The sequence below is a fragment of the Plasmodium brasilianum genome, chromosome 13, assembly GCF_023973825.1.
Source record: "Plasmodium brasilianum strain Bolivian I chromosome 13, whole genome shotgun sequence".
NCBI classification, from domain to species: Eukaryota; Apicomplexa; class Aconoidasida; order Haemosporida; family Plasmodiidae; genus Plasmodium; species Plasmodium brasilianum.
Genome location: NC_090126.1, coordinates 1,396,032 through 1,412,134, shown reverse-complemented (window position 1 = coordinate 1,412,134; position 16,103 = coordinate 1,396,032). Strand labels below are relative to the sequence as shown.

Genomic DNA, 16,103 nt, shown 5'->3' with positions numbered 1-16,103 from the left:
CAAAAAATATATGTTATTTCAATTAATATGTCATAATATAGGGCATTTAAAGAAAGGGGGGAAAAAAACATGTACTTAAGGTTCTGCTACGGCAGATATAAAAGTAAAAAAATATAAAAACAAAAATAAAATCATAAAGATTTATATAATAAACGCTTCTCTTTTTTTATTCTTTGGGATGTTTCGTTCTTCCTGCCTACATAATTATGATCTATATCTTAATAGTTCAGAATGGTAAGCTATTTTGATTTTGCATCAACAGAGTTTGACGTGCGGAATTATTGACCTGGTCAAATTATGCAAAAGGGGATTATATCCCTAAAAGGAAGGGAAGCGTTTATATATATATATATATATATATATATATATATATATGTGTATGTGTATGTATGTGTGCATGTATCTTTTTTTTTTTTTTTTCAAAAAAATCATGCCATCCTTTCGGCACTTTGGAATAAGCAAGACCTCACCCTTCATGTGTAGCTTGACCAGCTTATTCCTTATTCTCATTATGCTCCCTGGCTCATGCGTTCCTAAAGTTTAATCTGTCTAAATAAACGTCATATAATTCATTTTGATTTAAAAATTTGACAAAAAAAGGGTTGAATATGGCACTTTTATTCTTTTTATTGTACGAATAAACAAAGAGAAGATCTTTTTTTGAAAATATAAAAACGTTTAAAAAAAATTTTCCCTTCCTTTTTACCTTATATATTTTTTTTATTTCACACACGTTTTGCTCTATTTCGTAGCAAAATATTTTGCATACATTAAAATGACTTTTGTTTTTTTCTTCCTCCTTTTTTTCTATTTCATCTTTTTCCGCTTCCGCATTTGTTACTATTTTTTTTGCTGGGGTTGTGCCTTCACCTTTACGTATAAAGCTGATAGTACCACTTATATATGAAAAGAGGTACTCCAAAAAATATAAGGTTGTTTCAACAAACATGTTTTTAATAAAATCATTCTTTTGTATATTTATAAAATAAATTTTGTCCTGTGATTTAGTTAATTTTTCATAATTATTGGTAAAAAAATTATGAACAGTACAGGTAATATGCCCATTTATAAAAAAGACTAAATAGTTCAGCGTAATTTTGTACGGACGAGATTTATTCTTTTCAAAGATTTGGTTAATTGAACATTTTTCATAATGAAAAAAGCTACTAATTATTTGATCATCAATATTTGGTATTTTTGTATAATGTACATTTTTTTTTTTTTTTATAAGTACATTCATAATGTTAAATACAGAGAAGTTTTTATTAATTCGAATTTTTTTACACACAAGATATAGTAGTTTCTCTGCTTCATGGTGGTTAATAAAGGATGTATTAGTATCCTTCCCTTTGTCATTTCTTTTGGCATTATCGCTGTGCGGATCATCGCCATGTTGACCATCCGCATATCCACAGCCCCTCATTCCCATCATACTGCTTTCCCCCATTTTTAGAATATCAGTTATAACATTTTTAGCTTCACATTGAAGATGCTTTACCATCTTTATTAAAATTATTTTATGCATATTTACATTTAGAAAAAATAAATTTTTTTTTTTATAAATTTGTTCTTTCACCTTATTGATTAAGAAAGTGCCGCATTTAGACACAGTCCTTTTCATTTTCTTCAAAATAAAAAATCTGCAATATTCTTTGTCTTTTATAAATATGTTTTCGTTCCTCCTATTTTTATTAAATGTATATTTCACCAGTGTCTGCTCTGTCTGTTTATCATCAGGTGTGAAGTCATATACCACATTATCACTTGTGGTAAGCTGACTACTACTGGAATAATTACTACTCCCCTTTTTGCTATTTTTCCCTTTTTTCTTTTTTTCTCTTTCTAAATAATGTTTATCCATACTTATGGGCCTCAATATATATATGTCATTTTTTTTTCCACTGTTTTGTTCTTTTTTTGGTTTATTTCCATTTTTTTTTTTATGTTCCTTCACCTCCTTTTTTCTCTTTTCTCTTGTGTGCACGTAATTACACGCTTTTGCATTTTCAAATGAACCATTTTTGCTATTACTTAAAAGAAGAACATTCATACATTTTTGAAAGTAGGAGTAAATTTTCTTTTTTCTTTTTTCTTCTCTAATTTTTTTAAGAAAAGTGTAAAATCTCTTATGTAATAATTCACTTGTATAGTTGTTTACTCTCAATATTTTTTTTTTTTTTTTTTTTTGTTGAACGTATACCTTTTTTTCGCTCTGTGGAGGAAATGTCGCTAAAGCTACAGTTTGATACAAACCTGTTTTTGCAAAATTTTCTGAACAAGTACAGGTAAAAATATAAAATATATTTCTGCACTTTTAACAAGAAAAAAAATTCCTTCTGCTTAAAAAAAATACACTTCAGAAGTCTTTTTTTTTTTTTTTTTTTTCCCTCATTACACACTTTAACATATGCTTATTGTATGTATTCTTCATCGAGTGTTTAAAGAAGGGAAGTCTACTATGACGAATATATTTTTTATAATAAAAGCTCTTCAATTTTTCTTTTTTTAGATAACAAATGTAGAGATATGGAAATGCGTTAATGAGATAATGAAGACATTTCAGTTTATATATAGTGTCCAAATTAGAGAAGTTTTTTTCGAGTTTACTAAAAATGTATAATAAGCATATGAGTATGTGTTTCAATACTTTTACTATTTTATCCATTCTTGATACCACTTTGAATGAACATATTAAATGGGTGCTTGCCTTGCCTCTATTTCTCAATTCGTCTTTGTTACCACTGTCACTGTGCGAGGATGTATCATCACCCCAGTTATCCCTGCGTATACTGCTGCATTTACTGCTAGGTTTATTGATACTTTTTCCGACGTACTTATCGCTGCACTTAACTCTGCATTTTCCTCTATTACTTATAATATGATCACTCATCTCTGAATGTTCCTTTGCGTTACTAAGCGGCGTCAATTCCTTTCTACAGAAATACAAATATATGTTATATCCTCGTCTGCACAAACTTGCTGCACTGAATTGGCTGCACCATGTTAACAAATCTTTGACATGTGTGCAAACTTTTTCTAAATTTTTTTCTACAAAATTTAGAATAATATTTTTGTTCAAGTGGGAGCATTTCCGCAAAATTTTTTTTATTTTTTTAAATAACTTCCTATTCAATGAAAAGTCTTCCTCTTGTGCTAAAAAATAATTTTCAGTAACCGTATGAAATGTGTATGTGCACATATATTTCTTTTTCTTTATTCCATTTTCTTCTATTTTCCCCATTTTTCTCTTTTTTTTCACTGCCACATAAGTACTAAGAGAACTATAATTTATATACCCCTTCAATGTTTTATTTGAAATATACTTCTGAAGCTTCTTTGATAATTTTTTTTTTTTAACAAACATTTCACGGATTAAGTAAAGGAGCTCTATTAAAAATTCAATTATCAAATGGAAATTAGTAGACCCTTTTTTTTGCTGCTCATTTGTATTTATATGTAACAACTCCGAATTTTGCTTATTAAAATAAATTAATAAAGGAGAAATAAATATATAAAAACATTTATTAATATTATTAAAAAAAAGAAAAAATTCTTTTTCCCTTTTCAGTCTATTGCTATATATATATATATGACTATTTTTTTGTATTAACAAGTCAGAAATTTTTTTTAAATTTTCCATACCACTAATTTGAACATAACTACTTGTCTTTTTCTTATCCGAATTGGATTTTCTGAACATGTTAAGGGAAAAATAAGACTTACAACTATTAAATTTTTTTTTTTTTTAATATAAACGGTAATTTCAAGTTTTGTTTCCTCCAAAAGCTTTTCGTCATTATCACCCTCCAGTTTATCATTTCCCTTGTTAGTTACATAATGATACGTTACACCGTTTTTCAAATTTATGTTTGTATAACTTCGGTTTAGTATGTAACGGTTTATTGTCATTCCTCTTTTTGTAGCTTCACGATATATACTACCTCTTTCACTGTTGAACCATCTCCGTATATTTTCCCTAAAAATGTAACTAGTACCTAAACCTTTTTCATTATGCGCACTAGCTACACTCTCGAGTGCACTCTTATGAACATCATCATGCTGTAGGTATTTATATAAAATATAATCGCATAATTTAATGAACGAGAACTGAAGTATTGTGTCATGTGTTATGTAGTTAATTAGTAGAAGATAACGATCAACATATTTTTTTGTACACACAATGTTTTCATCTATTTTTTTTCCTTTTTTTTCGCCTATTTGTTCCTTTTTTCTTTCCTTTTTGTAGAGGGATGAAAAACTGCTACAGTGTTCGTTCGAGGAGCAACTGCCCTTTTCCCCCTGGGAACGACCACCAATATTTATACAACCTCTACCGCTAATTCTACCTCTAGTTTCGCCTCTAATTTCAACTCTAATTCCACCGCTAATCCCTTCTATGGTCGTTTCCCTACCACATAGGCCATTTTTCCTTAAATATTCATGGGCTCCAAAAAGAGCAGCCTTACGCCCTTCCCAGTAGTCTTTTTCACATGCGTAGTTATTATCACAAATACTTCTGTAATTCTTAGGATGGATATTCCTTACACTTATGTCATAACTACGCGTTTCATTGTCATCCCCCAGTGTGCGGGTACAATCGGACTCATAAACAAATACTACAATTGATGAATCTGAACATTCCTTCGTATGGTTGAATAACTCTTTATTTACATAATGACTAATATTAACAAAAATAAAAAAACTTTTTCCTCGATATACAAAATGAAGCGAAGATTTAATAGATGTATCGCTTAAACTTGCAATAACAACATGCTTATTTTTTTTTTTTATTTGGATTATTTTCTTTACACAACAATACGAAGAATCATTATTACTATTATTATTCCTATTTAAAAAATTTTTTACACATTTTTTATTAAAAAATACTTTACCCAGGATTTTGTTTAAATATTTTGATTCAATTAAATAAAATAAATACCCTTGCTTTCTCTTTATCCTTCCCTCTTTTTTTTTTTCTTTTATGTTAATATTCATTTTAATTTGCCTTTTCATTAGCCATGATGATAACACATTTTCAATAACACAGTACCCCTTCACCTTTTGTACCTCTTCTCTTAACTTATTCATGAATAATGCTCTATCCTTCTCAACATTCATTGTTGACGTTATTACTTGCGTCATCATATAATCATTGTCGTTATACCACTAAGAAATTTGTACAATTATTTAAAGTATATCATTTTTAAAAGGTATGGAAAAAGCACACAGCGGGGCGGCGAAGGTGGGACGACAAAAACAAATGATTAGCACATACGATAAACATAAATGATTAGCATAAACGATGAGAACATATGATTAGCATAAACGATGAGAACATATGATAAGCATAACTGATTAGCACATATGAGAAGCATAACTGATTAGCACATATGATAAGCATAAACGATTAGTACATAAAACAAATACATTCATTAAGCGAATCAGGAAATAATAATATGAACAATCGTGCAAGGAATAACAATACGATTAGTATGCTTTCTTCCCCTACTGTTACGGCAATTTTTTCAAAATTTTCATTTTACATATATGCATGCATGTATGAATATGCAACATACGTAACTATGTGTAATGCACGTAAGGATAGGTAATACATCTATATGTATTACATGTGCACTTTACATTTATGCATTAAATGTATGCAAGTGCACGTTTCCTTCTCTTTTTAACTTTTGAGTGCTCATGCGCGCATAACAAAACGAAACGTCAATATATGAAATAATTTTGCATAATTTTGCGTAGATTTGCGTATTTCTTCCTTCCATTTACTGCCCGCGTAAAAACATTAAAGCAGCCGTCGCAGTTGTTGGTTCGTTAAATTCGAGGTTTTCCCAAATGGGCATTTTTTATTTTCACCGAAACTGGCTTATGATAACTTATACTTGCGGAAACTCCCAAATGATACAGTGATACATCATATGTACATGCGTAAGTATACGAGCACACATGCATATGTTCATATGTATGTATGTGCATATATATATATATATATATATATATATATACATATAGGCACAAGCGCTTGGTGTGAATACGAGTCTATGGAGAAAAGGGAAGAGACGCATATGGGACTTGTTAACATGTTAATTATAAAAAGCCCGTGTTCCTGTAAACAGTGTTGGTAATAGCAGTTCACACAGAAGCAGTCGACTCGATGAAGCGGTATGCTTTCCCGAGTAAGTGCGTATCGCGCTAACCAAGGGAGGACCACGCTTTGGTCAGCCAGTATTCTGCATGCCCGCAGCTATGGCCTTTATGGAAACTATTAGAGCATCATTGAGAGAAGTATAATCTATGAACTTTTTTGTCGCTTCATCGTAAGTATAATCATTGCCTTTAGACGAATTTCTCTCATACCTATAATCTATGCCTCTGAATTCATCATAAAGAATATCATTTTCTGGTTCACTCTGTAGGTTTGTAGATGAGTAGGATACAAGTAGTGGGTGGAATTTTGGATTTTTCATTAACTTGCTTTTTTTTCTGACTAAATAAGAATGTATACGTGAAGTGCTATGTCGACTCATACGATATTTAATTTTTTCAATTGTGTTAATAGAGGACAATCTGATAAAGTTAGAATTCGCGAGCGAATTGTAGTGGCACGTGGAGTTACAGTTACAGTTATGGTTATAGTTGGAATTTTCCTTAGTGCTACTTGTTAGGTTATCTTTTTTTTTGCTTTCCTGTTCACTATTCTGTTCATCCTCTTTTTTTTTATTTAACAATGCATAATGGGATAATGATACGTGTGGGTTGTGTTCCTCCGTGTTACCACCGCTTCCAGTGTTTCCACTTCCATCTTTGCAGCATACACTGCTTTGCGCATGTTTTCTGCCCACCATAATATTCATTTTGTGTTCCCTCTCGCGCAACCTTTTAAGTGCTTGTATTTGTATCAAATTGCAAACAGCCACCCATTTGGTTCTACTTTCGATAGATCTCTTAGTGAGCTGGTCGTTATCACAAAAAGTTTTTTCATTAGTGACAAGAAAAGTTAGATCCATAGATTTTTTTAATTTCTCCCTTAACATTACTCCTATATATTTTAACTCCTTTGGAACAAGAATATCATATTCTTCTGCTATTTGTAAACTAGCCTTTGCCATAACCATACTAATTAAATTAAAAAAGCTAGTAAAGAATGGCCAATTTTTATACATATCTTGAATAATACCTAATTTATTATTATTTTTCATAAGGTAATCATATACTTCTTCTATACCTAACCATACAGATAAATGCATTCTATTTTGTGTCCATGAAAAGACCCAAGGGATTGCTCTTAACGATTCTACATTTCCTTCTTTTCTTTTAGATGGCCTTGAACCTAAATTTAATTTTCCTATTTCGACTTGAGGTGTAGCTGATCTGAAATATTTTACAAAATCTTTATTTTCATATACTACTTTTCTGTATTCCTTTCTAGTTAATTCACTTACTTCATCCATTATTTCTCTCCATTCATTTTTAATTAACACTGTATTTTGTAATAGAGAACATTTTAAAATTGCACTTATATATGTTTCAATTGATCGTAACATCATCCCCTTTAAACAGAAATCCTGAGTGATGACTTCACCTTGTATAGTTACTCTTAAAAAATTTTTTATCGTATCAATTGGTTGTGACAGTATAGCTAGATGTTGTGGACCTCCACCTCTACTTACACTTCCTCCTCGACCGTGGAAAAAACGAATTTCTATTGAATACTTTTTTCCTATATGCACCAATTTCTCTTGTGCTTTAAATAATTCCCATGCCGATGTTAATCTACCACCATCTTTTCCAGAATCAGAATAGCCTATCATAATTTCTTGTTTGTTTTCAAAATTTAGACTTAAATGATTCCGATACCAATCGTTTTTTAACAAATTTTCTAAAATAATAGATGAAGTTTGTAAAGACTGAATTGTTTCTAATAATGGAACAACACGCTGTGTTTTTCTCTGTTTACTTTTTTTCATTTCCTTTTGAAATGTTTCTACTAGTAGTATATCAGATGCTTGGTTACACATAGATACTATATATGCACCTAATGCACTCTCCTCTATTTGTGAACACACATCAAATGTGTTTATCACGTTAAGAAAGTCGTTTGGTACATCCTCTTCTTGTTGTATATTACTCGGGATCAATGGCCTATTCGATTGCAATATTTCGGTCAAAAATTTTATTCTTTCCTCTTCATCTAAGAGAGAATATTTCTTTATATTCAATTTTTCACATATATAATTCATGGCGATTATATGTTTTTCTGATTCCTGTCTTATATCTAATTTCATTAAATGAAGACCAAAAATTTTTACATTTCTAATTACATCCTTTAGGTACCCCTCTGCTATTAATGTATTTCCAGAATCCACTAAGCTTTTATAACATTCCAGTAATATTTCTTCAAATTCGTCAGAATTGGTAAACATTAATTTTTCAAAATCCTCATCTACTGTTTGTCGAGCTATTAACGCTTTGTATACATGAATTACACTTTTTAATTTAGCCCAAACTACTAATAATGCTCTTCTATATATTTCTTTTTTATTGGATTTAGAAAAAGGAGAAAACCATTGAAATTTTTTTGCCAAATATTTATTATCCTTATCAAATATGTAATCAGACACATCTTGTTCTAAACTTTTTACATAATTTCTAAACTTCTGACTACAATGATGTAATGTTAAGTCTCTAATCAAATTTTCAATCATAGGAATAAATAATTCACAACCCCTTATTTTGTTCATATAACATACATATCTAGTTGTTTCTGGTAATACGTATGGATTACCATCCCTATCACCACCAGCCCATGAAGAAAATAAACATATTTTTGCAGTTAATTTAAGTGGTGGCATATTATATTCAAATAATACATTGTCAATATATCTTATAATATTTGGTATACGGTAAAAAATACAATTTTCTACTATGTCTACTAACGATATAGCTTCATCAATAGGTGTCGGTTTTATTCTTCTTATCACATCTGTCTTCCATGATGCTAATAAATAGGTTTTTAAATTATCATACAGTAGTTTCTTTTTATATAGTTCTTTATCTGTTTTATCTAATTTTAATAATAACTCTCCTAACTGTATATAATTTTTTAAAAGAGAAGTCCTAATTGCTTGTGTGGGATGAGTAGTTAATACAAATTCTATACACTGATTACATAACTGTTCATATATATCATTAATATTAAAACCTTTATTAATTAAAATATTAAATGTTCCTTTTAACGTTTCATATACTGAACCATATATTTTATCATTTGGAGTAAAAGATTTTTCAAACGCTTTTCTTCTTCTACCTCTATGAGCCCACTCGGCAAAATTAGACAAGATACACATATGACCAAATGCATTTACAATAGTTCCTAAGTATTCATCCTCTAAACTATATATTCTGTTTTTTAGTAAATTGAAATTTTCATCTGTTGGGTTTACACTATAATTCTCTGATAAATCATGAATTGTACATAATATTTCAAATAATTTATTAGGTAAATTATCTTTTAACATATCAAATAATAAAAAGTCTAATGCCTTTATATCATCTTTTAATGGTTTTATAAAATCAACTGCATCATTTGTCTCTACCATTTTCCCCTCAATTAAAAACTTTAATTTGTCGTCCTTTTTCGAGTCATCATCATCGTTACTCCTCTTCCACTCCTTTCCTGTGCACTTAACGTTCGAAGCATGCCCCTCCATTTTGATGCAAGCGGGGGGTAAGCTGGGCGAAAATATATATTTGGTGAGCTGTAAAGTGGGGGGAGGGGAAACTGTCTATACACACACGCGTATATGTACGTTCATATGTATATGCGCATATGTATACGTACATGAGTATACGTACATGTGTGTACACATATATATGTACGCATATGTGTGTACGTATTTACATGCGTGTAGTTAAAAATGAAATGGATAAAAGTACTGCAAAAAAAAAAAAAAAAAAAAAGTGTTATTCAAAAAGAGGAATATTGGCATGCATTCAGTGTCTCCAACTATACACTACTCAAAAAATTAGGAAATTAATTGTGATTTGTTAAAAGTGAATATTTGGGAATGTACAAATATACACAGGTATTACGTTTATGCTTTTTATATGCACACGAGTTTACACATTTATGTACATGTAATATGGAGCATACTTTCGAAACCACACCTTATTTTATTTCATGATAGTGTACTTCTAAATATTTGCACTATAGTTTATGTTAAAGTACACTAGGAAAATTATTAAAGAATGTTAAATAAAGTAATATAGCTATGTGGAGAAATATAATAAAACCAAAAAAACTAAAAAAAAAAAAAAAAATTTACGCACAAACATCACCCAATAAAGCTTTTCTTAATAACTTCTTAAAAAAATATATCAAAATAACTATGGGGGATATATATATTTATATATGTATAACTCATTATAAAGCTCCTTCCACTACATACGGATGACCTAATAGGGGAAATTCAAAAAGGAGAAAATTTATTCCTGAAGCACGTTTTGTTTCTTCTTTTTTGAAGAGAAGTACTAAATATTATGAACTGTTCAGGCGAAAATACGAAAGTAATGGTACGTGAGGCGTGAAAGGTGACTAAAAATGTGACTCAAACTTTACTCATAAAATGTAATGTGGAAAAGGAAAGGCATGTCATCAGTTCCCCGATCATATATTAAATATTTCACTAAACAAGAAGTAAAAAAAAAAAAAAAAGGCACAAAACGTACGAAAAAGATGAAAACATTCAATATGCACATAAAATATGAACATAAATAAGAATACAAAAAATGCACAATGGAAAAGCAAGCGCAAAATGTGAAATAAATTAAGGAACTTATGGACTGCTTATTTCTAATAGTCTGCACATTCCTAATTTATAAAGTTGTGTACATTTTGAGAATTAATTAAAAAAATTAACGATGCATGCCCTTTTTTTTTTTTTTTTTTTTCGAGCCCTAAATTTAAACGTTTATATTCGTATTTACAGAAACATATCAAAATGAACCGTTCAGAAAAAAAAAAAAAAAAAAAAAAAAGATGAAGAGAAGAGATGAAAAAGAAAAAAAAAAATGAAGAATAAAAAGAATAAAGAAAAGAATAAAGAGCAGAAATCAAATGGAAAAAAAAACTTAAAGACATATTATCAGCGCTGCATAAAAAAATAAGCATGTGCTTGCGGAACTCAAAATTTAGTTCAAAAAAATGTCTATAATATCATAATAAAAAGGAGAAAACAGGAAGGTGAAATTTCAAATTTGCCGAATGAAAAATCTTAACAAATTTTCTATTTTTTTTGTGTTTTTTTTTGTTTTTTCTTCTGTTCTTCTTTCCTTTTTTTCTTCTTTCCTTTTTCTCTAATGTGTAAATGTGTACAAACGCATGTGCATAACAGGTAATATACTAACCAATGTAAGGGGACTAATGCCCAAAATATGTTCTAAGAGAGAAATGCATTGGTTAGATGAGAAAAATATTTCTTCTTTTAATATTAAATTTCAAGTTAAATCTGTCTTCGGAAAGACGTTTAAATGTTTAACTGTTCTGCTGTTTAAATGAACTGTTACACGTATGTATATATATGCATATATATACATATATATATATTTTTTTTTTTTTTTTCTCATCAATGGGAATGTGTGAATGTAAGCGCTTATGTGTGTTAATGTACATGTATCATAAAAAGAGTCCCGAAAAAAATGAACTGCACTTGAGGAGTAAAACTCCATAAAATTCGTCCCATTTTGAAAATTACTATAATTTTGTAAATATATATATATATATATATATATATATATTATAGTAAAAGTCATTTCACAATTTAATGATTGCGATAAAACGAAGCCATGAAATACACTATGTGATTTAATTTGAAAAATGAAAAGGTTTAAAAGATAAAGAGAAAAAAAAATAAAGTGATAGAATAAAAACAACGATATGGGAAATTTATTATTTCTCAACAAAACTACTACTTTTTTTATCCCATGGGTTAATACCCACTTTTTTGATTTACCATTTTGACTTTTTTGCCCATAAAATCATTAATAAAAAAATAAAGGTTACATACAAAGATATTTGCGAATATGCTTAAATGCATATGCACATATTTATGTTTTGTAAAAAGGCGAAAATAGGGAGATTAGCAGGTGAGCTGGTTGACAAGTGAAAAAATATGCTGCAAAAACAAAAATAGGCACAAGCACAAAATAGCTGACATATCAGAAGTAGCTAGTAGGATGGGAAATACTGTTTAACACTAAAAAAAGTTTTACACTTGTTCCTTTATATTTATCGAATTATAAGAAGATAGCATTTTTGCGCACCAAAAAATAATTCTACTTTCTAAGCATTTTCTCAATATTTTATATGAACGAATTACGGAATGAACATGGTTGCACAGTTTGACGTAGTAAGAAAACCTCAAATTAACTATCGATCGTTCGATCATGTAATATCGAAAGAAAATTTTTTTATGTTAAACGATATATTCAGTTAATCCTGAAAGTGCGAGCTCAAATAAGTATATCTGTATACATATATACATGTACACATATACATATTTATATTTATGTACACAAGTGAATATAAAACTCTTTTAAGACTTGCCTTTTTGCAGAGTAACTTTTTTTAAATTGCCTATCTCTGTTTCATTTCATTTTATTTATTTTTACATTTTTAATTTATTTTTATTTTATTATTTTTTTTTTTTTTTTTTGTTATATTTTCCTTATAATTTTTCTCAATGTTTTGTTCATTCACCTTGTTTCCTTTTAAAAAAGGCGAGAGCAAAAAAAAAAAATATAACTCACCAAAACTGAAGAAAAAATTACATGGTACTTCAACCATTGGAAAGACCTGCAATTTGTTAAATTAATATGTTGTTATGTTGATATGTTCCCACACTGCTTCTCTTTCTTTTTTCTTTTTATAAATATGCTTTAATCATGATATCCCTGCTTACTTTCAATTGGCAAAAATAAACGCAGGTTTGTGTACATATATATTTATATATGCTTAATAACATATATGTGTGTATGTGAAATAAATTATTTGCCAGTAGGGAACTCTTTAGCTCTCTTTTTTCCCGGATGATCATATAAAAAAAATATTAACCCTGTGCCACATGAAAATGCACAAAAATAAAAGGTTTATTTTTGAACAGTTGAAATAAGACCCTTTTTTTCCTTTTTGAGCATGTTTTTTCATCGAATAAATAAAAATTATTTATGTTTGTAAGAAAAAAGTACACATATAAAAGGTTCAATTTTTAGCATTTTCATTTGTCCATACGCACAAAAAAAAAAAAAAAAAAAAAAAATATATACATATATATGTACATGTATACATAAATACACCATGATGTACGAACAACTGCACGCGCAAAAGTACCCTTAAGGGAAATGTGCTCCAAATTGAAAAGTTCTGCTCATACGTAAAAATGCTCTACATGTTTCTTTTTAAGTATTAAACCACAATTAATAGGTATATGTTTACCCAATATATAAATAATTTTAAAAAGTTGTTCACGTGTTAATAATTTTATATATTTAGTAGTACAACGTATGATATATTAAAGACTTCAAGAGAACAATTCTTTTTTTTTTTTTTTTTTTTTGTTATACACACTTCATTTCGTTCATGTATGTGCACGATATGATAAAACACAATATTGAGATATATAAAAAAAAAAAAAAAAAAAAAAATTTACCCCCCCCCTGTAGCTTACTCTAAAATGAATATTGAAGAATCATTAATGAAATTTCTAAGTACAAAAGGTATAGGTTTATCAAAAAATGATAATTACTTAAGGTCTATTTTACGGATAAAGTTAGTAGGGCAATACAGTTTGACTTGTGCTAAATGTAAGGAGAGCATTCTTAAAGATATATATGTAGAACATTTATACATGTGCTCCTATTTTTCCAAAAATTAGAAAAATACATGAACTTAGTTGAAATCTTATTTACTACTTAACGGTGCGGACCTGAAGAAGACTATGTCGTGCGTGTGTGTGTATAATATGTACGTATGGTAATACATATGTACGCACATATTTACGTAATGGAAATACAAATATATGTACATATTTACGTATGGAATTACGTATGTACGTACATATTTACGTGTGCGCGTTTATATATAAACATGTAAAGATGTTATTGAAAACAGGGTAAATATGTGTAGGGGGGGAAGAGACAAGGCAAAAAAGTTAAAGACATGATCCTCTAAATCGAAATTTTTTCTTTAATATCGCTTATAGAAAGATAATATTGTACACGCCAATAAGTGCTTATTATTAGTTGTATGTGAACACATATACATATATATACATGTATACGTATATATATGCGTAAGCCACGGACAATGCAACACGTAAACGTAACAAAGAGTAAACAACCGGCTGTACTATGAATTTGCAAATTATTTTAAACTTTTTTTAACGTATTTATTCTTTTTTTTTTACTTTTGCATTTATCATGAAATATCATGAAATATCATGAAACGGAAAATATGTTTTGTTACGTATGTGTATACGTTTACGTATGCAATAATATATAAAACTAATTTTTTGTATAAATAATTTCATAACATATTTTTTTTTTTTTTTAATTTTATAATAAACTCGTTAAATGCTCACAAGTCATACTATCTCCTTTTAATTAAATATTTTAATTGTACGTATAGCCTATCAGTAGATACCTACTTATGAGTAAACACATGTTGCAATACGTGTAATACAAGCTTGTAATGCATGCTTGAAATACATGCTTGTAATATACATGCTTGTAATATACATGCTTGTAATATACATGCTTGTAATATACATGCTTGTAATATACATGCTTGTAATATACATGCTTGTAATATACATGCTTGAAATACATGCTTGTAATATACATGCCGGAGATATATACCTATGACACTTTTATTAGTAAAACTATTATATATCTATAAATGAAGAGCATATATTTGAAAGAGGAAACCTAGTGTTAATATTTTTTTTTCTCTTCTGGCATTTTATCTAAACTGTACCTTCTTAATTTTTAATATGTATGCTCTTGGAATTAATTTATTCCTACGAAAAAGAGAAATTTATTTTTATTTTATTTCATTTCATTTTATTTTATTTTATTTTATTTATTTATTTATTTATTTATTATTTTTTATTTTTTATTTTTTATTTTTGTTTTTGTTTTTGTTATGTAAAATAATTTAATAAAAAAAGAAAAAAATGTTACTACGCACGCACAGGTGTAATAAAACCATAAATAATATAGAGGAAGAAAAATTATTTAATTTTTTTTTCATTTCATTCATATGAAAAGTTAGGAGATACCAGTGTTATATATATATATGCATATAATATATCACTGTTAAAGCGAACAAACAAGAGCATGAAAAGAGAAAAAAAAAAAAAAAAAAAAAAAAAAAGGAAGCAAAAAAGAACAAAAAAAAAAAAAACAAACGAACGAATATGTTAAATAAACATGGCCTTAGTCAGCAACTGAGGAGTTAATTGTTTTACTTTTAAATATTGGCGTATTCATTGTGATGATTAATGAAATGTGAGCTGTGGTGATTGCGAATAGTACATACCATTCGTGTTTTATACATGAATGACATTGTTTTATTGTATGCCTTTAAGTTATCTGTTCGTTGTATCAGTATATGGTAAATTATATTTTTCTTTTTTTTTCCACTTCTTCTTTTGTTCTTCTTTTGTTCTTCTTTTGTTCTTCTTTTGCTCTTCTTTTGCTCTTCTTTTGCTCTTCTTTTACTCTTCTTTTGCTCTTCTTTTGCTCTTCTTTTTTCTGTTCTCATAGTATAAAATACAAAACATTTTATGAAAAATATAAATAAAATGAAACTACACCAAGTCGTGTATTAAAACTTCGTATTAATTTTTCAACCTTAAATGAACGCATAAAAAATATATGCACATATTTATAGGTACATACTTATGTGCACATATTTATATACGTACATACTTACATATGTGATATAAGCATCTACCTATGCGAAGGTACACGTGCATATGTATGCAGCTGAAACGTAGGATAACAAAATAAGGTATACAAAAGTAATA

At 28.6% G+C, this 16,103-nt stretch overlaps 2 protein-coding genes across 2 annotated transcripts; both read right to left on the bottom strand.

Annotated features, from left to right (window-relative positions):
* Positions 1 to 523: 523 nt before the first annotated feature.
* MKS88_004969 (uncharacterized protein) lies at positions 524 to 5,118 on the bottom strand (the record flags this gene model as incomplete). Its single annotated transcript, XM_067218187.1, has 3 exons — positions 524 to 2,271; positions 2,608 to 3,475; positions 3,643 to 5,118. 3 exons carry the CDS (start codon positions 5,116 to 5,118, stop codon positions 524 to 526), a joined length of 4,092 nt encoding a protein of 1,363 aa, XP_067071346.1.
* A 1,118-nt stretch (positions 5,119 to 6,236) lies between these two features.
* MKS88_004968 (phosphoenolpyruvate carboxylase) lies at positions 6,237 to 9,728 on the bottom strand (the record flags this gene model as incomplete). Its single annotated transcript, XM_067218186.1, has 1 exon — positions 6,237 to 9,728. One exon carries the CDS (start codon positions 9,726 to 9,728, stop codon positions 6,237 to 6,239), a length of 3,492 nt encoding a protein of 1,163 aa, XP_067071345.1.
* Between the last annotated feature and the right edge of the window lie 6,375 nt (positions 9,729 to 16,103).